This window comes from Blennius ocellaris (assembly GCF_963422515.1).
Source record: "Blennius ocellaris genome assembly, chromosome: 3".
Taxonomy (NCBI): Eukaryota; Metazoa; Chordata; class Actinopteri; order Blenniiformes; family Blenniidae; genus Blennius; species Blennius ocellaris.
This window is the reverse complement of record NC_137652.1, coordinates 8,456,581-8,482,092: the sequence shown is the minus strand read 5'-3', so window position 1 is coordinate 8,482,092 and position 25,512 is coordinate 8,456,581. Positions and strand designations below refer to the sequence as shown.

At 41.2% G+C, this 25,512-nt stretch overlaps 1 protein-coding gene across 2 annotated transcripts; it reads right to left on the bottom strand.

Annotated features, from left to right (window-relative positions):
* Window positions 1–63: 63 nt before the first annotated feature.
* Window positions 64–24,744, bottom strand: tbc1d9 (TBC1 domain family, member 9 (with GRAM domain); the record flags this gene model as incomplete). Of its 2 annotated transcripts, XM_080520233.1 has the most annotated exons (21): window positions 64–1,879; window positions 2,024–2,127; window positions 2,562–2,630; window positions 3,489–3,575; window positions 4,418–4,483; window positions 4,661–4,901; window positions 6,771–6,839; window positions 6,983–7,081; window positions 7,319–7,448; window positions 7,574–7,859; window positions 8,786–8,903; window positions 9,007–9,221; window positions 11,326–11,476; window positions 11,770–11,934; window positions 12,097–12,303; window positions 13,194–13,401; window positions 13,977–14,238; window positions 15,591–15,819; window positions 16,566–16,684; window positions 18,452–18,562; window positions 24,624–24,744. In XM_080520233.1, the coding sequence occupies 21 exons, from the start codon at window positions 24,742–24,744 to the stop codon at window positions 1,100–1,102; spliced, it is 3,837 nt and encodes a 1,278-aa protein (XP_080376359.1). In that variant the 3' UTR covers window positions 64–1,099. The 2 variants fall into 2 exon arrangements, with proteins under 2 accessions (XP_080376359.1, XP_080376358.1); XM_080520232.1 differs by having other exon boundaries at window positions 64–2,127.
* Between the last annotated feature and the right edge of the window lie 768 nt (window positions 24,745–25,512).

The window sequence follows — 25,512 nt, the reverse complement described above, 5'->3', positions numbered from 1 at the left end:
CTGTACTTTTATTTGAATGGAGTGATAGACAATGCATCAGCATCCAGAGTAACGACCAGATGACTTTAACATAATAATTCCACATAAAAACAAAACAAAAAGGCAATGTAAAAATGCACAGAGCTAAAAAGTAAAAATGTAATAAAAAAAATGTCTGGAGTGCAAAAGACAGTGTGGCAAAAGGCAAGCAAATACATAATAGTGAAATCACATTATCTTGTAAACACAAAAAAGTGCAGATTCCTGACTGCCATTTCTTCTTCTGACCATTTCTTCTTCTGTTTGATTTTTTTTAGGTTTCTGCTCAGTTGAGAACATTGTAGTTGCACCATGTTTAACTGTATATGTTATTTGCTATAGTTGAATATGACATTAGAGAATGATGTGAGGTGACTATAGGAAACAGTACTTGTGGAGGTGAATATCCAGGGGTCATGGGTACTGAAAATACTATAATTGTCCAAAGTGACACACTGCTTTAAAGTAATGAGCAGCAAAAAAAAAAAAAAAAAGAAAGTTTGATGATAACAGAGGAAAATCAAATGACATAATTTTCATAGCTTTGCATTTTTCCACATTTCAATCCAGTGAGAAATATGTTTAAATAGTCTTGATTAGCAGCTAAATCAACTGTAAAGTAAGGTAGCAACAGTTTGGTCAGATATAACGTCAGATCATCTCACTGTATGTACAGCAGCAATAGAAAATCAATATCCCCAAGTTGGAACGTGTACGGTATCTGTGGACATTTACATCTACGTAGTCTAGGAGTACTAGAGATTACAGTATTAACACCTATGCATAATGCTTTATAAAGTACAGCTACTACGTAACACACTGATTTCATCGGCGCAAACAGTAACTTATTGTTCTCTTCCCTCTGAGCTGGACAGAATCTACTGATTGTTAAGATAAAAGTCTTTCATTTCTGGTAAAATACATTGCGAGGAGCCGTTTTGGTCACAGTCATTCAACGATCATACACACTTATTTTACATGTACCTTCATTCTTTACAAAAGAAAACAAAACCCCCCCCCCAAAAAAACATCACTGACTGATAATCTTGTTCACTTCCTTTTAGAAATGCAAAAGTCAATCTCACCCTGACAAAGAGATCTCATAGTCACTTGTTGACAGCAGGGGGCGCCCCGCTTTACGCACGTTCTTGGCGTTTGTTATGCGAGCCGCCACTTCTACGGGCTTCTCAAAGTAAAGCACCAGGGCCTGCTCGGTGAGGACAGAGGCCAGGAACTGCTCGAACGTGATGGCCCAGTCTTTGTCGATGCTCGTGCTGTGAGGCAGCCCCCGCTCGCTCGGCCCGCCGCCCTGAGGCCGGCCGCCTCTCTCGCCGCTGGAGCCGCTGTCGCTGCGCACCAGCACCGTGTCGTCGGCGATGTCCTCACACTGCAGCTTCTCGTCCATCTCGTGGGAGCCCGCACTGAGCACCGAGTAAGACGACATGGACGTGTCGTCTTTGGTCTCGTCGTCCGAGATGAGCATCGCCGACGACGTGCCCGTGTCTTTTGGGGACGAGTCCTCCAGTTTGACGTCTTGCATCGGTGGGAGCCGCTCGCTACCTTCGTCCGCCCTCCCCTCCGGGCACTCCCTGGAGTTGTTTTCAAGACCCGCTGGGCTGAAAACGTCTCCCAGATCCTGAATCTCGCTGGTTGGTTTGGGATCATCTCCCGTACTCATGCTCGTCTCCGACGGGCCCTCCTGGTTGTAGTCCTTTCTGTCGGAGGAGGAGAAGAGCTTCCCCACTTCTCCCATCTCCAGCAGCAGGCTGGTGACCGTCGCTGTGCCGTGATAGAGTTCTTGTTCTGCAACATCCTCACTGAACATGCTGTAGAGGGTCTTGCAGAGCTCGATGAATTGGCTCTGAATGAGAAAACATTGAAATTGGATCATTATCACGCCGTCATCCACACAGACTGTGACACTCCAGAGAGGACAGCTGGGGATGCGATAACCAGTAGAGCGACCTGCTTTTCCAACTGAGACACAAACATTCAAATGTATTACCTGATTCAGCTTTGGGAGATCCTTTGTGTTTTCTCGTTTTGGTTTAGACTCCTGGTTCCACAGTTTCAGGTAATGGCCGTAGTCAGGAGTGTTCAGCTTTTTCACTGAAAAGACAAAACAATGAAAAGTCATGAGTTCAGTTTTGTCGGTCCTTTTGACTATTACAAAGAAAATTATACAAATGTTCTGACCTTCTTATCATTCTCAGAGCTGTGCTGTGAAACTACATTGTTAATTATAATACAATAGAAAAGAATGCTACTTATAAACATGTTTTGGACATCCTTATGGAATGAAGAATACTGCTTTAAGTGCACAATCACTATCACCTTCAATCAGTAAAGTCACAACATTTTTAAGCAACCAAACAAACACAATTCCCCATGTTTCATTTTGTCATTGGAAAAATAACCACAATTCATGTGGTACTGATGTTGTACATCATATATTCATCATGTACACACGTTCACATAATGCATGTTGTACATTCAGACTTTTTTAAGTAATTTTTTTTGTAATACATATGAATGTTTCGTACCTTTTTCAGTTTTGAATGTAACTCTGACAAATCCGTCATCCTTCTCATTTCTGCACTTTGAGTCGTGGCCTGCGGAGATTTGAAGATGGTCGAGGTCAATCATTAACATTCTCTCAAATTTCAAATAATTTTATAGAAGATACTTTACAGCTTTACACCTTTTTCAGTGTGGATTTTAATAGCATTTGATCATGGAGGGGCAACTTTCCTCATTGTGAGAGCCACTAAAGTGTCATCCTCATGACAGGCAGAGAAAATTTGTGGCCGAACAATTCAACCATAAGGTTTTATGAAACTACGGCACATTAATCAATAAAAAGCACTTATTGTATGTCTGTAATCTAAATCGTCATACATGTCATTCATATTCTTTCTTTATCTTGAAATCAGCTCAGTAATACGGTGATCCAGAGTAATTTCAGTTGATCCCTGGTCAAATGTGCTTAAATCAAACATATTCCCAGAGAAACCAATAATCACTTGTTTTTGGAAAATGGGCTTGTGAGCCGTCAAGTTTGAGAACGCGAGTCACATGTGACCCGCAGACCACCAGTCGCCACGTCAGCAGAGTGCACTACTCTGGAAATAAACAATGGTAAAAACCCTCACTTCTCTACACCCAGAATGGTAATATTAGTGAAGATTAACTAACTATTCATTCATTTCACAGTTTGTAAGTCTGGTAACCTACACAATGATCTTTATCTTTGCAAGAAATGGGACACTTTTTAATGCGTCTGGTTTTGAATACGTATCAGAGAAATATGTATCTTTCACATTGTTAAATAAAAACAGAAAATAAAAAAACCCTATACTGTGTATAATATTGACATCTATTTATGTTTATCTGTGAATACTGCACCAGCACTTAAGATAGAATTTCTAGAAAGGAGTAATATGATCCCACCAGAGAGAAATTAATCTCACCAATGGATGTTTCTGGAGTGATGTCTTCGAAGAAATACTGAGTGGCTTCAAAGGCAGAGTCCGGCTCCTCCTGCTCATGTGTGATTTCTAGAAAGAAAAGATAAGGTTAGTATCGTAATCATTGTTTAACCACTGCTTGACCTTTCACTCCCTTATCATTGGGTCAGGTTTTATCTGTCCCTTGTTCCTCTTCATTTTATTGGTGGTAAATAAGTTACTACGGGCCTCCGCTCACACCATCATAGAGTAGTGTAGTGTGCCGTATTGTTTCTGTTTCCACCTTTGACCCTGGGTATTGTTGGAATATACAGTATATACAGTATATTATAACTGAATAAACATTTTTCATAATTTTCTTTGTCTTCTCCATGCAGGTATTGTTCATGTCCCCCCATAAGAGTTTCATCTTGTTCCTATTTTCACACACAATTCTCACTTTGGCATGAAAAAAGACACTGATGATGATCACTTGTTGCCCTGAGATAAAATTCTGAGGCGATGATGACAAAAATCCAGCTTTACCAAACATTTGATCTTCATATGTATTATATGTACCAATTCAATTTAATAACATTTCTTTCTTAATATTTTTGTCATTGAACTAAAAACCCTTGTGTAATGACACATTGACACAATAATAGGCAAAATCAACTAAAAAAAATGTTATGAAAAGCCAGTCTTTATTTAGCATAAAATTCAAAGTTTGATTAAAAATGTTGTCATATTCTTTTTGTTTTAGCCATCAAAGGGAGGCTCATGAAGGAATTGTAGAGCCATTAATTTCCCCTGTGAAATGTGATTCAAGGGACAAGGCAGAACATTTCTTCCCTCCCTTTTTCAATACAGCTAATAATTCAATGAAACGATGTGTTTTCAGTCCCCCGAAGAGAAATGTCTGTGATGACTAAACTGCATCTGCACTCGCTCACCAGGTAAAACGTGCATCTTGTAAAACAGCTTCAGCTTCTCGGTGAGATCCCCGTGACAGAGAACACCTACAACACAAAAACAATGCCTGTCAACAATCACCCGAACATAATACAACATTTTAAGCTGTAATCAGGACTGTGTACAAACACCCATTTGTCAACCGAGCAGAAACAGTGATGTCACAGGCCAATACTTTCACATAATATCCACAAAGACACACACTCCGTAGGTCCTATCCTTACCGAGCCCGTTGATGAACTCGCGGAAGTTGATGAGAGCGTCACCGTTGTAGTCGAGGAGACGGAAGAATCGCAAGGCGAGCGGGTCTGAGTGGGCGCCGTTGGCCCAGGGGAACAGCAGGTTGAACAGGCCCTTAAACTGCTCCACGTCAATGCGGTACTGCTCCAGGTACGGCAGGCTGGGGTCGTGGCGCTCGGTGGGGTTGCTGCTGCCGCCCCAGTAACAGCTGGTCAGGTGCTCCGTCTGGACAAAAGGAAGATAAGCTTATAAACTGTGAAAATCACACCAATTTAAAAGTCACATCTGAACCATCCATTTTCTATAGCTGTTTAAGGTCACAGCGCCCTCTAGACGAGCCCAGCTAACCCCGGGAGCAAGCAGATTGCAGGCAAGATAGTCTGCTCGTATCCGGGTGAACATAGAGAGACACATGGTAACACATATAAATTCATGCCTACAGGCAATTTAGAGTCAGCGAATACCTTGAAACACATGTTTCTGGACTATGGGAGCGAACGAAAGCACCTTGAGAAATCCCACACACAGCAAGTACAACTCCCCAGAGAAAGGCCACATATCTGCACTCTTATAGTCTCTCAATGACGCGAGAGTGCAAACCAAACACTGCAGTCTATGCATATTTTCATTTGTCCAGGTAGGAAGCAACTCAATGCAAAGTGATTCAGGTCAACTGGACTTGGTGGTCATACATCCTGGAAGACTTGCCAGTCTACTCTAGTGAACAGCATGAGCTGGCGAAGTCATTTGGATATAGCACCAAACGTCTTCCAAGACATATGACCTAATTCAGTTTGTATTGAGACAAAACACTACTGTGTGGCCTTTTGAATTTCATGTTACAGTTAACATATGCTACATTTAATTCAATGGAACTGTACACAAAGACTCAGCTGTGTGATAAATCATTGCCCTTATTGAAGTGAAGCTCACAAACAGTACACTTTGTTTGTTCCGCACAGCTCCGGAGGCCCTGCATTACAAAGACCTATAGACATATCCTATATATGCTCCCATCTCTCCAAGTCCTGTTCATCTCCAGGACCCGGAGGCGTGTGGGTCGGATCACTGCTGACCCTTCTCACCCTGGACACGGACTATTCACCCCTCTCCCCTCAGGCAGGAGGCTGCGGTCTATCAAGACCCAGAGATCCCGCCACTTGAACAGTTTTTTCCCCACCGCTGTCAGACTCATGAACAATACAGAGACTTAATGACTCTAAGATCCACTGCACCACTTATCACTGTATCACTTTTTATCACTCCATCACCTTATGCACCGTAAGTAATTCCATCCTGTTGTTCCTGCTGTTCTATGTCCATTGTTGCCGTGTACCATATTTTATATTTTACCTATTTTTAGCTTATTTATATTTATATTCCTAAGCCTTATAGCTTAAAGTTTTTAGCTTTTCTTTTATCTAAACCAAGTGTATGTTTTTATGTTTAATGCACATCCCACCAAGGAAAATTCCTAGTTTGTAAACCTGTTTACAAACAATGGCAATAAAAAAGGATTCTGATTCTGATTCTGATTCTGATAGTTGCATGGACGATTAGCAAATTTCCCAGAAAAAAGTCATACACGTACAAGGAGAGCATGCTAACTGCACAGAAAGAGACCCCCAAACTGTGTGCAAGTCAGCAACTGCTGAGCTGCTTTTTGCTGAATTTTACTTGAAAGGTGGAAATATAAGAAATGAAATAAGTCCAAAAAATGATTTACCAAATTTCTTGTGTCTCAGCTGATTTTTCTCTCGATCTGTATCTACACAATTGCATCAATGTTACTGGTTTGCAATTCTTGCTATTTTGAAGCATTTCTTTTGGAAATACTCAAATATAGCAAATAAAATATTATTTTTTGAGTTTTAATGTGTGTACAAAGTTTTGACTGTTTTGCATTTGTTGTATGCGTTGTACACACATAATTTCAGTTTTAATGAAGACAGCTCCATTGAAAAACTGGCAAATTGATCTTTTGCATTTCTTTCAACAAGCATTTTGCACACAAATATTTGAAGCGACCAGAAATCAGCTGAAGCAACAATAAGGTTCATTAGCTACCCTAAACATTCTTTGTTTAAAACTCACCTTGAAGAGCACGAAGAGCTCCTCTAACTCATCAATACTGAAGGCAGTCTCTGAGACAATAGTTCTGACCTGAAACATAAAATATCATTAAGTATAGATATATGACTATGCAAGTTGCACCATAATCACATAATCAAAGGTGACTCATCTTTAAAAATTACCAACATGGGCAGAATTCTTATACAGGTCAGATTAATTGACGGCGTTCTCACCACATTGCGTTTAGTTGTATCTTCGATGGTTTGGATGACCCTCAGTCTCTGTTTGAATCGCATTTGTTCGATCACATCTGCACGGATGGAGCCAAATTTCTGTATCAAAAGATAAAAGGAGCCACAGAGAAAAAAAAGTGGGTCAACCCAGCTGTGAAATTATTTTGTTATTACTGTGGAAAGAGGAAGACGGCTGGAAATAACCGCATTAAAGCAAGGAGACAGCGAGGCTCCTCTGTCATATTAAAAATACAACAAAAGGATGATACATTGACTTGTGGGAACAAACCACATGGCATTGTGATTTACTAGCCTGCTACATTTCAAGGTCAATACCTCATAAGAGCTGCGGACGAGTTTGAAGATGTCGACCTCTGGATGTGGTTCCCCATTATCAGTTAGTAAAGAGTGGAGGTGGGGGATGGGTGGGAGGGTGCTGTCCTTATTGGTCACACTATCCAAGTATCTGCAATGATCAAAAACAAATAAAATGGCAGCATATCAAAATAATGAAAACATCCGTCTGGAAAGAGAAGACATTTACAATACTAGGATGAAGAAACAACACTAAACTTGGAATCGCCTCCTTACCTCCCGAGTACAGTCATGGCCTCCCCGTCATCCTTACAGCTCAGCAGCTGGTGGATGTTCGCATGCAGGACGGAGAGCGCCAGCTGAAAGATGACCTTGATGCCGTCGTAGAAGAAACAGTCCACCACCACCACAGCGCTCTCGAACGGCATCACAGACAGGAAGAGGGTGAGGAACCAGGAGAGTGAAATGGTGGAGATGACCCCGAGGTCCTGCATGCAGTCGTACAGCTGGGGGACGTATTCACGAGCCAGCTCCTCGAACACACCCTGGTCAACGAGAGCCCCTGGGAATAAAGGGTACAAGAGGACTGTGTGAAAAACATTGTAACTATGAACAATGAACAAATAATTTCATTAATTCAAAATATATGAGTTTAATTACATTGCAGAAACTTTTTTAAATGGTTGAAAATTGAGTTGGATATGAAATATGGAATGCTTGCGAAATCTTCCTCATTCTAACATTGCTTGTAGTTATTTAATTGAATGGAATTGAATTGAATTAGGTTATAGGCAGGTTGTTGGATTGCATCCCTTTTCTTGAGGGTCAAGACGGTGGGTGAACACTAAGAAAGGTCATACACCTGCTCGGGTTGCGTTATGGAGGACATTCAGCATAATACGTGTGCCAAATCAAAATATGTGATGATCAGCAGTCCAGGACTCAATCAGCTGAGATGCAAACAGCATTTACTAAAAGCACCAAGTCACATTAACAGTAATTAATTAGTTATAACAAAGCAAACGGCTCTATATTTGCTCCTAAATTGTGTGAGTGGTAAAGATTTCTAGCTTAGTTGTATAGTCGCTTCCTTCACACGGAAGATTTATACACCAAGATGGAATCGTGATCTAATGAAGTTAAGAAAATACAACCTTGTTTCAAGTGTTAATGTAGTTGATTAATTTCAAGTATGAGTCATGAAAACTGTTGGACATGTTTCTTATTCTAAGCCATTTTTTTGTAAGGTTAGCTCCACTGTAACACCCTGTGACACACTTCCACTGATCCATAGGCAGTAAACATGATGTTATATTTTAATGCTACAAATGCATTGTTTTTATATGTCATTAACACAGTTTCAAGTCTTACGGTTTCAAATAATATTGTTTCTCAAGTGATTTATTATCATGTTTTTCTGCCATTAGGGAGGGGTTCACACCTCCTGATCTTTTATGCTATTTCTGCCTCATAACTACACATACTGACCTACGACCCTCGTATTGTAGTAATCAGGCAGCATCCTCTCACAGAGCGCCACGAGCAGCCAGAATGCCTCCTCTTCTTTGGCATACAGCAGCAACACTGACGTCACAATATTCATGGCCTGTGGAGTCGGAGCAGAACAGTCAAGTGTTGTCACAGGTGCTTATGATTATATCAGCTGATGTATTAAAAAAAAAAGAAACGAAGAAAAAAAGCATAAGCACCTGGCAGTATCCAATGTTGGGATTTCTGAATGCATATGCAGTGAGGACCCTGCGGAGGGCAGCGATCCCCATTTCGTTCTGAAAGGCTGGGTGCTCAGGCAGAGAGCGGTGGAGGTCCCGCTCAATCTCCTCTGTTGCCAGATTGTATTTTCCCATCGATTTTTCTACCAGGTCTTCGTAATATCCGGGGTGAGTGGCCATCTCGTTGATTGCTCCTGTAAAAACACAAGATTTAAAGGTCGAAAGCAGGTTTAATGCAGAATATCCTCCAAAGGTAGGAAAAGCTGTGGCAGCAGGGGTGGATCACAAACCAAGGCGACATTTATAATGTCGGACTTGAGATTTTAATAACTCCAAAAGAATAAATAAAACATTCCTGCATCTTAAGTTCAAGATCCAAGGTTGAAAATTAAAAAAAACAAAAAACAGAGCCACACAAACACGATGAAGATCTCTTATATAAGTGGGAATGACAGGAACTAAAATTAAACAGCAATAAATTCAATATTCCATCAGATTATATAACTGTCACATCTAAATTAAGGCTTCGTGCCCCTGCATCTATGAGTGTTAATAAACAATTTTTTTTTAGAGCGATCTCACCGAGTCATCACCAAACACTGCGGGACATGTTTCTTGTTCTGTGTCTTGAACTTATGAAGTTAGCTGCTGTTAATGGAAATGTTTGTTGTTGTTGTTTTAGCCAGACAGACAGGCAAAGTTAAATCGTGGCATTATGCAGTCTGACTTTCACTCAGAACTGGTTTCATAGTATGATAAATTAAACATCCTGTCGCTAACAATGAAAACAATCAAATTTACTTCCTCATACTCAATTTTCTTTTCATTGCAAAGTGTATTTTGTAATTTTACACATGAGTGTACATGTATGTAGGCATCTCTCCAGCAGCCATGTGATGACACTGACGCTGAATTTAGCATTTAATCATAACCTCAAGTTGCTTGGTGTCCTGTGAAACTATATATCCAAATATTGGAAATATAAATAGTTGTAGGCAAGAAAAATCCAAAACAAACTTCAGTAAAAGTAACACTCTTCCTTGCTATTCGCAGAGCCTGGAGGCTTGTTTGTTGTGAATGAACCAATTATTCAGAGATAAAAGATAAACTCATTATTGTCATTGCACATTACAATTCTTCAATTGATAATATTAATAATATCATATCTAAATTTCATCCATTGCAATTTAAATGCGAAATATAGTGTGGCAATATTCAAGTTAATAAAATTGTCTATTACAATATACACATTTTATTATGTTTATCAAGTATTAACATATTTTATACCATAAGGTCCTAAACTAATAACTCAAACAGGGTTTAACAGCTTTAGTTGTAAAATATAACCCTTGGCCACGTTTTCGTTTGAATTAAGAATGATCAATGTTTTAGAAGGATATTCATGTAAAGAAAACTCCTTCCAGGCGGAGCTGTGAGCCCAACATGCTATAACGACAAGCAAAATGAGTCATAAGTGGGTCAGTAGCGACAGAGGGAGGAGCCCCTCAGGTAAAGACTCGAGTACAAACAGCTGCTGATGTGTTACACACAACGGCTCTTGTAAACATGAAATTCTGGAGCATGTGCATACCTGAATCTAAACAATCAAGCAACAAACCTTAATAGTGTCAATTGTTCACTGACGTTTTCTATTTTACCTAATCTTTACTGTGCCAGGTTTTTAAATGATGCTTACATAAACTATGCAGCAAAGTCAACTGAACTGTGCAGGGGTGAAGTTTTATTAAACTTAACATGTATTTTTAAGCCACTTTTTCTCTGTATGTCAATGCACGTTGTTACATTTATAGTAGGACTATTCATACACTCCTACCTCACTACGCTCTGTGGAGGATTAGTATTATATGCTTGTCCAGTTTATTGATAGGGATTCATCCATTCATCCGTTCTATTTTCCATCCACACATGTTTTCATACCCACTTCATTATGAGATTGCGCAGGCACATGCAGGCACAGAAAGACCCGATCAGCCAGCAGCTTCGCACCAGATACTTCTTGTGAGATGACAGCATTAACACTTCCCCAGCTTGAGGCTCGTCGTTAAAAAAAACCCCTCTCTAATCAATCTAATTTAGTCATATAACTTATTTGTTCCTTTGCAAGACAATAAGACGCTCCACTTCTCTCAGCAGGATGTCAGTAAGTTAATTACACCTGCATAAAATATGCATCACGGGACATTAATCTAAGAACAGGCTATGGAGTGTGTGGTCCAAGGTATGAAACCTGATTTAGTAGTTTGCCTTGTGTGAGTGCATCAGTAACGGTTCCCTCACCAGAGAAAAGCAGCCACAGCTCTCCCCTCATGTTCTCAGGAATTCCCCTGAGAACGAGCTCCTTCGTCTTCTCCGTGCGGTACATGCACACCCCTTGTCCGTACTCCGTAAAGTGGTTCTTCCACGCCTGCTCCTTCAGAAACTCCTTCGCCTGAGAACACGGTGGGAACAATTATGTGGCCGAAAATCACATGCAGCTTACAGCAAATCCTCCATGCAGTTTTAATTTGGATGCAGTGTAACAGCGTGAAAATGCCAATTATGGAAAGAGAGGGGGAAAAAAAAAAAGCATGACGTGACAGTTTAGAATCCAACATTACAAAGAAAACCATTAATGGAAACAGTATGGATCAGAGCAGAAGAGTACGCTACTCTGTGCAACAGCATGCTCGAGGAAATAAAATATTTGTGTGTGTGTGTTTGACAATATGTAATTTAATTCACCAGTTTGGGATTAAACTCCTCAGGTGTACGGTGGCGATACATGGTCATGAGCGCTTGTGTGGCTGTTGGTACGCTGCTGTCATTCAGGTTGAATGTGCGCTCGCTTTCTGAACCCGAACTGTGCTGTGGACTGCTGGAGAGCAGGGATCCATGCTGGGAGCAAACCTGGGGACACAGTCAGACCCTTTATAGTCACACTTTAAATAGGCACTGTCCTAGATTCATATGCAGTCATTGCAAATAAACAAACATGATAAAGTAATGGATGTTGGAGGAGGAAGCTCTTCTGATCAAATGGTATCGCTGGACACTTAAAATGGTTCTTACTTCATCGTCTGAGCTGTTGATGCTGCTGTTGAGTTCCCGCTCCAGGTAGATCTTAGAGGTGGTTTGCTGCAGAAAGTCTGATATCCTCTGCACCAGGAAGTCTCGGTCTTTCAGGTTAGCAAATAGAAATGTCATGCGGTTTTTGGTGCTGATGGAGAGCGGACTGGGCAGCACATTGGAGCTGTCTGCCTTCTCCACGATTGTGACCTATAGGATATCAGGAGATTGACAGTCTGAGAGCAACGCATGAGGAACGTCTAAGAACTGAATGATTTCATTTGAAATACAGAAAATTAAATTTTTATTCAATTGTGATGATAATCAACCTGCAAAAAAAAAAAAAGTGGACAAACAAATTTTCAGCCAAATGCAGGTAAAGCAACCAGCTAGTAAAGTCAAATATAGAAATATGAGTAAAGTTTTTATTGAAGTGGCTTTGGCCTAATTTCAATCTCGCTACTAGAAGTTGCAGAAAAAGAATAAATAATCACATCAACTAACAACAGATGATAGAACCAACTTCCAATAATGTTTGCTTAAATTAAAAATTTTATGAAATGAAATTAGTTTCTATTTATTACTTGAAGATCAACATTGATTAAGGTATCTTGATCCTTGTAATCATGTAAGTCTTTTACCAAGTGCCAATTTCACAACGTCATTATGGAATAGTGCAAATACAGAATTGGTCCTATTATAAGAAAATTATAAGTTGTTTTCTGGGAAATAGGTCTGAGACAGTGAGATCGTCTTATATTCAGTCCCAGTGGTGGACCTGGCTGGTTTTTTGTGTCTGAACCACGATGTTGGTCTGATTTAAAGGAGCGGCGTCACAAAACTGTATCTGAGCCGATGCATGGTTGAGTTTGCACCCTGGGCAGTAGCCCACTTCACCCACAGCAAACTGCGCCACTGTTCAGACCAATACAGCACCACGGATGTATAAATAGTTGCAAAAGAGAACATGACTGTGATAGATGTGATGACTATGATTCAGCGTGTCAGCTGCATTTTGTGCAATGTGTCATCTCTCGACAGAACAGATGGGCAGTGACAGCTTCCATTGAATTTAATTTGCAAAATCTCCTGCAGCTCACCTCACGTAGGGGGATGATGAGGCTACACAGTGTCTCCTCCTTGCTGGTGAAGCAGATGTAGTTGGTGGAGACGAACATTTGCCCTGAGATGTGCATCTTGTTAAAGGGAGTCCACAGGGTGCAGTCTGTGTGTCCGTCCAGCTTTTCATCTTTGGGCAGACGGAAGAGTGCTCGGTAACGCTCGCTCTTGGCTCGGGCATCCAGGTCTCTGAAAGAGGCAAAAGTCACCATTACATAACAGACTTTTTCATAACCATGAAGGTACTGTTTAGTTTGAATAGCTGACATCATGCAGCCTACACCGCTTACTTTTTTTTTTCGCCACGTTTCTTCATATCTCTTTTCATATTCTTGTTCTGGATTGATGCTTATGTTCATTATGTGAACAAACAAACACTGTGTAACTCAAACGTGTCACTTGTTACACAAGTGCAAACATCATGCGACCTCAGATCTGCACGGTGTCACAGCCAACCAAGGCTTGCTTACATAAATATGCTGAGCAAATAAAATTAGGATCCTGGGGCCATTTTAAGAGGCGGTTCATTTTTACTTCACAGTATCCTCTTTGTTTAGCCACAAAAAGTTGTTTTTTGTGTCGTTGCACGTCTGTGCTGCACAGTTGCAGACCGCCACAGCCTGTTACACAGCAATGGTCACTCTGCATAACCAGCTTTCCTGCTGAACACATTAATGGTCCATCGACCACACGTCTTAAACATGTATGAACCAGATTCGTTATTGATGAGGGGAGAAGTGTTCTCGCGCCGCAGCCGCTTCTACCTCTTGAGTGCCGACACCTTCTTGGGCGACTTCTTCTTGAGCTTGGGCAGCGAGCGGTCCTGCTCGAAGCCTTTATTGTCGAGCAGCTGGCGCATGGCGATGTTAGCCAGCTGCTCCGCCAGCTTGAAGGTCTCGTTGATGTTGAGGAAGACGGAGAAGAGGTGCTCGTTGGAGCGGGTGCTCACTTTGATCACATCGGGCAGCAGGAGGGTGGCGCTCTTCTCCAGCTGGGTGATATCTGCCCAACGGACCACCAGTTTGGCTGGCGTGCATGGAAGAGATAGAGAGTTAGAGAAAGAAAGGAATAGAGACGGAGATTAAATATATTATTTATCATCTGATTAAAAACAAAAAGCCTTGCACTGAGGCAACCCTGATGAATAGATTAATAAAAGTGTTGACACTGAGATGAATAGAGAGGCTGCAGGCACAAAGAACATCCTTTGAAAAGGCTAAATAAAGAAATGCAGCCTGGCAGAGAATTTCTTCAGATATCTGCAAACAGAGGCTCCTTTGATAAAACAACAACAACAACAACAACAACACATGGATGTCGCGAGCGGGATGCTCTTAACTATTAATCAAAACATCTCAGACATTTAGATTTTGAGGATGACTGCAAAAATAATTGGTAGCAGAGAAAATCCAACAGTTCTTTTGAATCCGTTTGAATTGTCAACTAAATGTTCTTATACTTTGCAAAAATGACACTTCAATCAAGTTTTCAGTAAAATCCACTTTTTCACTTGACAAATTTGAAAATAATCTACAGATAAAGGGCCTCCAACACTCCAACTCTCCTGCCTCTCAATGGAAAGACTTTTTTTTCGGATTTTAGCAGAAATTTCTGATGCTGTAATCTCAGGTTGTCTGTGTTTGCACGACTGAGACAATGATGATCTGCAAGCCTCCCTCACTGTAGGACACAAGACCAAAGTGTTTAAGCCACAATCAAAGACCTTTTCATGAATGATGGCCTTTTGTTTGAGAAGTCAAGGTCACGGTGGACAGCAGGCGCCTTAAATTAGCTATTGTTCTCAAGCCTCTTGCATTGCAGAGCATCTTAAAAAGACTAATTTCTCTCACAGTTTGAGGTGGAAAAAAATATGATGAGATATAAGATTCTTTTTTCGTGTGTATTCCTTCAACTAAAATATTATCCATCACAGCTTACCTATGCCACCTGACTGGTGACAGATTAATGTTGACATTCTGCCGATGATTTAACATTTAAAACAAGATGTAGGACATTGTGAAGCAGCACTTAATAGGTGGGACAAGGAGGAAGTTATATGCGATTTTTATTTTGCTTCCCAATTATTTTATTCCCCATATTATTTTGTTTTGCTATTCAGGTTACAACTAATAATGTGCTGTACAATATAACTATTTTTGACATTTGAAATGCAGCAATACGTGCATAACATAATGTGATAACATTTGAAACTAATTTCCTTTCACTGCCAGCCATTCTAGTTGACCTTTGTTTTTAACATGTTTAGAGAAATAAACGAAATTGTATTATAGTAATTTTCTAAATGTAATATAAAGTGCAGCTGTGGTAAATAGAATTAAACAGTATGTTCACAAGCTGTGTCAGAGTTCACATCCAACCTTCTTTTCCCAGTAGGTAGGAGTAGAAGCAGAGGTGGTTGATGCTGAGGTAGAGCCATCCCTGGCGAGGCACTTTGCCCTTCCAGTAGCTGCAGGAGTAATAGTTGACCAGTTTCTCCTCTTCCGGCATCCCAAACAGCTTCCGAAACTTAGCGCTGGCCTCCTTGAACTTGTCGGTGTCGTCGTCCTCTTTCACATCGTGGTTCTTGTTGAACTCTGCAATGATGCCCTGCAGCAAGACGGAAGCACACAGCGTGAGATAATGAGCTGAGGAGGGGGAAACAAATTGGGATTGCGAAGTGAGAAGCAGAAGTGACTTCAATGATTAACCTTTTAAACCGAAGAACACAATTTTTCCAATTGCTGATCATTTCTTACGTCAGACAGGCTTCATGTTTTCACCGCTTTTTTCACAAATGGCCAGTGATCTTTGTATTTTAACAGCCAGCAAATACATCTTGAGCCCCTGAAACCCCCGTGTGAGAGAACTGAAAGCACGACTCAAAAAACAACATATATTTTCCTTAGGAATTCTTTTTCTTTTTCTCAGTTGGACTGTGAGCAATACGATCCCATCTCAGTCAGTGGGATTATTGTGTGTGGAGTTTGCATGTTGTTCCTGAACATGCGATTTATTTTTAAGAACGTATTCTGGTTTTCTCACACAGATTGAGGTAAATTATTGACTGTGAAAAGTATCAATATATGTGATTGTCCGTCTCTCCTTGTCTAATAATGGACTCGTATTGATCTGTACACTCAATGCTCTGCCGTCACCTACAGTCAAATGGGGTCAGTGCCAGCCTCCATTGAGCACTATGGAAAATCATCTTTGGAATTGTCCTACATGGGACCCTATTAAGGATTCTATCAATAAAAAAAACTAATATTTAAATATATATATTCATCTCTAACAAAGAAGAGGGGGAAATCTGCAACCCGAAATCCAAAAAGTCAACCTGTGACTGTGTTCACCTGCACTTTTCCTTTCACAAAAGTGGTGATGTCGTTCTCGTTTTCAAAGATGGAGAGCGTCTGAAGCAGGTTGTGTTCCAGCCACTCCCAGTGCTCGGTGATCTCCTTACGAGAGGTTCCTGCAGAGGAGAAAAGAAGGAGGGGAGAGGACGGGGGGAGTCAGGACGCTCAGGCGTTGGTAATGGGAGAAGCACGAAGGTGTAATGTTTCACATGCGAAACAGTGGGACTGTACAACAATCAGCTCTTCATTATTTATAGTAAACTCTTCAGATGTGCAATGCGGTGTCAGGCTGACACCAGGAAATTGACTCGTATAGAAAGACCATTAATTAACAATAATTTAGATTGAAGGTGATATTTTCTTGAAGCAAAAATTGATTAATGGCTGGCGAAAAAAATGCAATGTGACATTTTGAGCCTACAGCAGAGCACCACAGTGATCAGAGACCACTTTTAATAATAGAGGAACTGAGCACAGCCTAATGAGGGCAAATACATAAAAGTCAACAGGAGTTATAACTGAATCCATATCCTGTGTTTCATCTGGAAATGCAACACTAAAATGTAATTTTTGTGTAACTGCTGCAAAGGAAGATCTAAAAACAGATTTATTTTTCTGGCCACAGGAGAAATTGATTGCAATAACATCTGCCACTGTGACCCATTATCCCTCAAGACTGCCGCAAACAGGCCTTCAGTGAGTGCACACAGACTGCATTAGCCATGTCTGCCAGGCTGCTCCACTCTCCAGCTATCTCTGGGAGGAGGAATTAAGAACCGGGAGGCGAGGAGAGGGCGGGAGATGGGAGCCAAATCCATTTTAAAACCAAGCCGGGCGTTTGTAGGCCTCCATTTCAGACAGAGCACAACAATGAGCTCTTTTCACACTTACACATTTAGGTAGAAAACCCACAAGTTAAATGATGCTCGACTCTCTACTTTTATAATATATTTTCACAAACAAGCAGTGTTTATGATGGTGTCCTCACTACAGTCAACTTCAGACTTCAGTAAATCCATAAACCACATTATTTTTTTAATGGAATTAATGCTGCACAGAAAACATGTTAATACTGTGAACTACTTCTCGGTCCATCGAGTAAAGATGCATTACAAGTTACACTCAACTTGTAAAAAGTGAAATAAAACTGCTCAGGTTTGCATCCATCATCCGTTCAGCTGTGATGCTTTGTTTGTTTCTGAGTTTCAGAGCAGGCAATTTGCCTGTGTAAGTCTAAAGAAATTGAAGAAATTGATTCAGTAACAGAATGAAAAAGTGGAAGCGTGAAGGTTTCTCTAAATAAATGCTTATTATGAAATATTCGTATATTTGCAAACGATGCCTCAGAGCAGAGTGCTACTTCCAACCAGAGTGCCGCTGCCAATTTGCATAACTCACTGCCACAAAAATGTCGACAAAGCATTTCTGTTTCTAAAAATGGAAAAGAGGAAACGGAAGTTTGAAGGGACAAGTGTATGCAGCTGACATTATTGTGAAGACCAGTCGACAACATGAAACAACATTGCAAATGATAAAGCTCCACTGAGAGTGATCAGCTGGTAGATGTTGCACCCCTTCCAGTAACCCCCTCCCTTTAAAACCACTGGGGCATGATGTAATGCTTTGCATTCACCAGCTAACATGGGAAAAGGCAGGATGTGGAGGGTGACGTGGAGGCCTGGTGGAGGGATTTGCAGGGTCTACGGTTACAGAGGTGGATCTAGTTATCCTCACCTGTATTATTAAAGCGAGCAGCGGCTAAAAAGGCGCGAATCAACAATACGATGAAATAACACACTTTTTTCATGATGGTGGCTTCCTTCACTTCAAAAACATGATGGTGATTAATAAGGGGGGGGGGGGGGGGGTTAAAGTGCACATACCATGAGCAATGATCCAGTAAACTAAAGAGTCAGGAGTCTGGTAGAGGATCCTGTATGGGGCCATCCGAGCACTTGAGTCCAGAACAACATCCAAGGTCCCGACCAGCAAACCTGCAAGAACCCAAAACAACTTTTATTAAAACTATGAAAATCATACATTAGTAAAATGCTGGTGTAACCCCTCAGCAAGTAACTTAAATCAAAATAAATGAATTTGACATCTAACATTAATCGATAGATGCAAGTTCACATGAAATGATGCATTAATACATTCACTTCATTCAGTAATGATGAAGCGAATGGAGGAAAACCATGAAGTCTTGTGGTTTGAGCTTTCAGAGTTTGATAAACGTCTTGGATCTCGAAGATCTTTGCTGTATACTCAACCCTTTAATATACAGCATAATCCTTGTGCGTACCCCTTGGCTAGATAACTGAGATTATAACGATTTATAGAAAGATGGCCTACGGTATAAACCAAATGACATAATGATTCATCCTACAAAATAAATTACAACTACTCACCTTTATCTAACAACTCAATTAACATTTTCTCGCTCATTGCTAACCCATTATTATGGCCCACAGTGTTTCACTGGCCTGTTTAGCTTGATGCTGAAGACACTCAGTGTGAGACAAACTGTTGTATGACTTGTGTGAATCTGGAATAGCTAAGAAAATAATGCTCAGCACTGCTCAGGAGTACACTTAAAAAAACCCAACTGGTATACTTACTGAAGGTGCATGTTTTTAAACTTCAAGAGAACTCAACTTTGCAAACTTTCAAGTGTATGCATGGTGTGTCTTAACAGACATTGTGTAAGAAAAATGAGTCAGTATACTCAGCATTTTGTTTGCATTAAAGAGTTAAAGACTGATCCTAGCCCCAGTAAAGATGAATGCATTGAATGTGTAAATGTAAATTGCAAAACCACATTACAGGAGCATCAGTCGAGTTTTACTTCATATAGTCATACCATAAAGAAAAGCCTTATACTTGCACCTACAAACAAATTTCATCTCTTGTCCATAAACATCACTGCCGGGAAGATAAATATTACTTATTAAAGATAATTAAGCAGGAGGTACGTGTCCCCAATCCCATCCAGCAAATCACACCCTGATTGTAAGAAGCATTTAATAATCACTTACTTTGGGTTTAAAACAACACTGCTTTGTTGTGCTGTTGATTCTTCATTGATAAACAGTTGAGTACAACTCAAAAAGCTCTGATAAACGAAGGCTTATGATAAAGCTGCAGCAAGCAATAGCACAAGCAGTGCAGCTATGGTTTGTCTTCAATATTCTCCATGGTCCATTGTAGGTAAACGCATGTTCAACTGTCATGAGAGACGGGTTATTTTTGTTCTGCAGCTCGGTGCAGCGAACTCAGCGTGAGTCACACAGACGGGGAAGACGAGCGGGAGGAGAGAAGAAAGACGAGACGAGACGAAAGAGGCACGAACAACTGTTTTCTTACTTTCAGGGGAAACTAATGTCTGAGGAAAGAAAAAACTAAGTATATCTGTTTGACTTCCACTTTTTGCGTCATGAACTCCTCAAAATAGTTTTTCAAAAGCAACTTTTGAAGAAATTTAAGCATCAATAAATAGTTGAAAGTGAGAATATTAGTTGACAGTTTATTCTTTATTTAAGTATCATTATATGATGAGATTCAATCTAATGAAAATGTCATTACTGCTGTTTATCACAAAACAAACAAATGGAATATTTACAGTATTTCTCAACCATTCCTCCCTTATTTACTTGTTTGATGGAGAAGTTAGGATGTCAATAACAAAGGTCTTCAGTTGGGCCTTAATGGCTCCAGACAGACTGAAACAAATGAGATAAAGTGGCCTGACACTTTGGTTTTGTCATTTGAGATGAACAACTGTTGTGTGAAGGCGACTTCCTCTTTAACAAAGTGGATATCACAAGGTTGAAAAACAGTTCCAGTATAACAGACAGTCACACGTTGATCTCACAGAAATCTTTAATCTGTTGAACTAGCGCCTTCCTTCACGTCACAGCCGTCAGTGAAACACCAGTGTGCAGGTGTTCGCGGTTTCTTCTCGCAGCTTTGCGTTAAGAAATATGTGAAAATCATCGTAGAGGGTCCCGTTGAGATGACATCAGTGCTGCAGAACCTGACGAGTTCAGCTTCCAGTCTGTGAGCTGAGGTTTCACACAGGAAACTCGCAGGTGAGACCACCTACTTCACACAACTCAAGTCGGGTGTTTTGTTTTTCATCTCCCAGTGATTTTGACAAGGAGATTTAGCCACACTGTGCTGTTCTTAAGAGTAAATGTTTAGTTATGTGTGTTTTAATAGTGGAACCCTCCCCCACTGCCCCAAACATCACATTTCCGTGCCATGAACTCATCACACTGAAGTCGACGTGACTCGTTCCAGCTCACACCTCTGCCTTTGCAGTGATTTGTCTTTCGTCACGCTGAATGAGTGGGTGCACAAAGTACAAAACAAAGCGGATGCTCCAGCCCCAAAACAAAGCAGCTGTAATAGTACATGTACTTGTTATTTGTTGGGTTGGCTGTAAACCCCGAAGCGAGCGACCACCTCCAGAACAAAAAAACTGATAATGATGTGCTTCTCCACAATGAAACACATTATTAGGTGCCTATTGTTACAGCAACACTAATCACCTTCTCTGAGACATAGTGGCTTTCCCTTGGTGGAAGTACAGGAAAAACAGGTTGTTTACGTCTCCTTCTGCCAGAAATAAACTCCTTGAGGGCAGAGCTACTGATATGGGGTGTTTAGATTGAGCACACAGACGACCACAGCTTGCCCCAGACTCAAAACTGACCGACAGAAAGCGAAATGCACCATCACATTCAAGCTTTCATAGCATCAGTTTGATATTCTACTGCTTTTCCATCCAACTCTGTGTTTTACTCAGACTCCAACTATTGTGCAATTCAATGCTGGAAGCTGTGTAACACATGACATTAAAGCCCGATTTAGAGTTTGTTTACAATCTGATGAATAAAGGTTTTGTTGTGAATTTTCCACTTCACTTACCAAATTTCGTATCATTTTCTTGATATGACAATAAAGAATCCTTGATCCTTGATCCTTGAAGAGGACGACTCCGCGGTCACGTTTGAAAAACAGCAGTTTCCAGTAATGAACTTCGAATGAAGTGCCTCTTCACAGCGATACCATTATTGTAAACAGTTTGTGTATTTATTTGTTGATTTATATTTATTTTGCAACTTTCTTACCAATGTTAAAATGTGCTTCATGAGAATGAAACAATTAATCAAAAGCTAATAACCAGAATATGTAAGGTCCTGTAATAAGGTATTAATTGATAGAGACATCACACAATCTCTCCAATTAAAGCCTTCATGGTGAGTTTATTTACAGAAATTAAATAAAAGCATAAAATGTATAGTTATTAGTGTTCAAACTGCCGGGACATCAGAGGTAAAAGCATCACACCTGCACAACACCCTTCATAGATCAATGGAAGGGTCTTCAAGCTGATGAAGTTGTAAGACAAGGTTATGCAGTCAGTCAGTCAGTGCATCACTAGGATTGGAGAGTTATGCAAATATCAGAAAACACATTTGAGTAGGCTTATTCCATGTGGCATAGGGTCAAAGGGTTCACACATATTGTACTTGCACCCTTTAAGCCAGCAAGCAATTAAACTTAAAACAAGCAATGCATTGTGGGAGGACAAGATCTTCTGGCTGGGAGGCAAGAGTACACCACAACACCCAGTTTTATTTTAGATGCATCTCTACCATCTTTATTGCACTCTGATTTAATGGTGCTTTTATATGATGAATATTTCAATGAGTTGATCTCAGGTTGGATGAAGTCTGTACATAGAAGGAAAGCCGTGTTTGACAGGTGAGCTTCACTGGTTTCTTTTGATGAGCTCCCAAAGAAAGGATCATACATCCAGATGAAGTCAGAACCAAATTCAGTCGTGTTTGTACTTCTCCACACTGCCGCTCACAGCCCCACAGCATGCTGCAGTTCTCTGCTGGGGCCGTTTGCCATTTCCCTCTGAACCTCGCTGGACCTCCGCCAGCTCCGACGGCGGAGCTCCAGCCCCGTTGAGCTCAATATGTTGATTCAAGTCTGGTTTTGTAATATGCTTCGACCTGGTCCTGCAGTCGATGTCCCCTCTCTCTGGAAGAACAGCTTGAGGGCAGTGCCACTGTCACAGGCAGCCGAGTGCCAACTGGCACACAATGCCAGTCAGCAAGCTCAGCCTTTACATAAAAAAATGACATCATCCTCCAGCACCACTGAGCACATGTTGTGTTGCCACGGTAAACCCGCCAGAGACAGAGAGGAGGCTGGACATCAAATCATGAGAATACAATGATTTAATATCACTGATCTGGCTCCAACAGTTGTTTTTTGTTTTTTTTTGTTTCACAATATGGTTATATTACAAGGCATCACAGTTGTATAACAGTCAGCTCTCTCTCATCACAGTGAGATTATTTGTTGTTAGATTCTCGGCTTGAGGACCTTTGGAGTTTGGACAATATCTTTGTGTCTGGGGTTTTTCCTGATACTCCAGTTTCCTACTGCAGTCGTGAAACATTTCATGCATTAATGACTCATTTGTGAGTCTAAACTGCCAGTAGGTTTGAAAGTGAGCGTGTGTTATTGTATGTCTGTGATTGCCTACCCTCCCTTTGCCTACTATAAGCTGGGATGGGCTCCAACCTTCTGTGTTCTTAAGTTTTATGAAGCAGGATCATTGGATCTTATTATACCACAGTAGCTTTATGATGATAAAGGACTTGATAACTGTCTACATTAGAGTCAAGAAATTGTATTGGCACCTGATTCACAAGACTGACTTTTCTAGCAATTCTCCAATAACTGTTTCCCCATTACATTTTGTAGTCCATTTGATTCGTATTTCAAAATTACAGGTCTAATAACTAATACAACACAGAATAAGACTAAACGAATTGGTTAATTGATCATCTTCATTTCTTTAGCATGTTTAATCACTTCAGGAGTCCCCACTCAGGGAAAAGGAAGGTTGAACTTAACCGAGCTTACGTTATTTGGTCACAAACAAATAGGTTTATAAACTAATTCAGATCAAGTTTTGTTGTGCAGTGGCAATAATATCCTTTTTTTTTTTTTCATCAGGACCACCCACTCTTCATTCAGACTGATCCTCAGTGATCTGACTCCGGACAGTGCTGTCGACACTGAGACTGAGTGGGCAGTGACACCAACACAAAGCGACAATATTCAGAGAACAGAAACTGTGAGCACCGATCAGTCAGTGGTTAAAGCACCATTTTCTGTTTTGTTCTGAATCACAAACCACAAGGACGCCACTAAGTTATAAGCATTCATGCAGTAGTACATTTCTAACAGTCTCCTTTTAGTCTTGTTTAACAGATAAACACATCTCATCTGTCAGACAGGAGGACAAACCCACAGTTAGAGATAAAGTTGGCTAGATCCAGGTCAAGCATGAGACAGGATATCACAATCCTGCAGGAAAAGAGGGCATCAGACAGGTCCAAGTGTGAACTTTGGTCAGTCATTTCAATAACCTGTCCCTCCTCCTCCTCTCTCTGCCGCTTGACCCATTTTGGATAGAACAGGCTCACAGGAGGAGGAGAAGGAAAGGGAGGAGGAGAAAGAAGGAAGAATGGAGAATGATTCAGCATGAGCCAGCAAACACACCAGGTCGCTGGTCAAACAGACTCAGTGTTGTTGAAGCTCCACAGTATTTCGCAGCTGAAACCATGTTGCAACTGTTTGATTTCTAATGGTAAAAATCTAATTTTCTTTTCAAGCCAGCTGTTATTCATCCTGCTATGACCATTCTAAAGAGACTGTATGGCCAGACAATTTGTCTGTGCTGTCCTTTGCCCTTTTAACGGCTTTGTTTGGTGTCAAAACATTTGGTCAAAGTTTCTTGAGAGTGTGAGCAAATCATTTAGTCCAGGGAACTGTTAATAGGCATTCAGGTGAAAGGCCACCGAACAGGTCATATGGCCCCTGCACCGTCTCTCCAAATGTTTTCTGGTGTTTGGCAATGGCACAAAAAACAAATAACTTGACTCCATCACAAATCTCCCATTCAGCAAGAGCTGTGCGCATCATCGGTGTGTCATTAAACCATGAGAGCTAAAAAATGGCACTCACCCGCCAGTCCTCCGCCTCCATCCCCGTGGCCCTTCCGTTTCTGGAGGATGAAATAGGGATTTGCTCTCTCCGTGATCCACAACGCTCCTGCCAGCAGCACATCTTCGGGACTGACCCACATAGTTCCGCTATTTCTAAGGGAGCATTGGACACACTGGACGGCAGACGGCGGCCGTCAAACTGGGACGACGTGGTTAAAACAATAAATGACCTAAAATAATTAAAAACACCGATGATATCTTTCTAGGCTTTAAAAAAAAAAAAAAAAAGCAATTGTTGACCCTTAAACACGTTGTTAAATTGGATGTCCAGGCTATATGCTGCGGTGCGCGTCCAAGCGGAGCTAAAATTAAACCCGCTGGGCGCACGGATCGGTTTGGTTCGGCCCGCAAGATGGAAGTCCAAACCCCGCTTCTTGAGCACACACACCTCCTCCACCCGTCACGCTATCAGAGATACGTGAAGTGTTGGAGAAGTCGCAAGCTCGGTTTGCAGCCGCACCGCACACTGCTGGATCAGCCTTTGTTGTCCATATGCTCCGCGGCAGGTGCGAGCCGTCACCGCGTCTCTGCGGCTGTTGTTCCGCCGAGAGACACGCGCCGTGCAGCCGGTCACAATCAACCGTAAACAGCCGCTACTGTCCTCCAGCTGTGATCTCTTGTCACGTATTGAAGCGTGTAGGCGACACTTGTCTAGAACAGTATCGCTGCAGCAATAATCCTCTTCCTCCTCCTCCTCCTCCTCAGCCGATGTGCCGCACGCACGCACGCAGAACAGGAACGCGTCACGGAGCGCGCGCCGCGTCAGCTGGCAGGAGCTGGAGGCGCGCGAGGAAACACGGATGGAAGATAAACTGTGATTAAATAAATGTCTTTCCACTTTGGTGTGT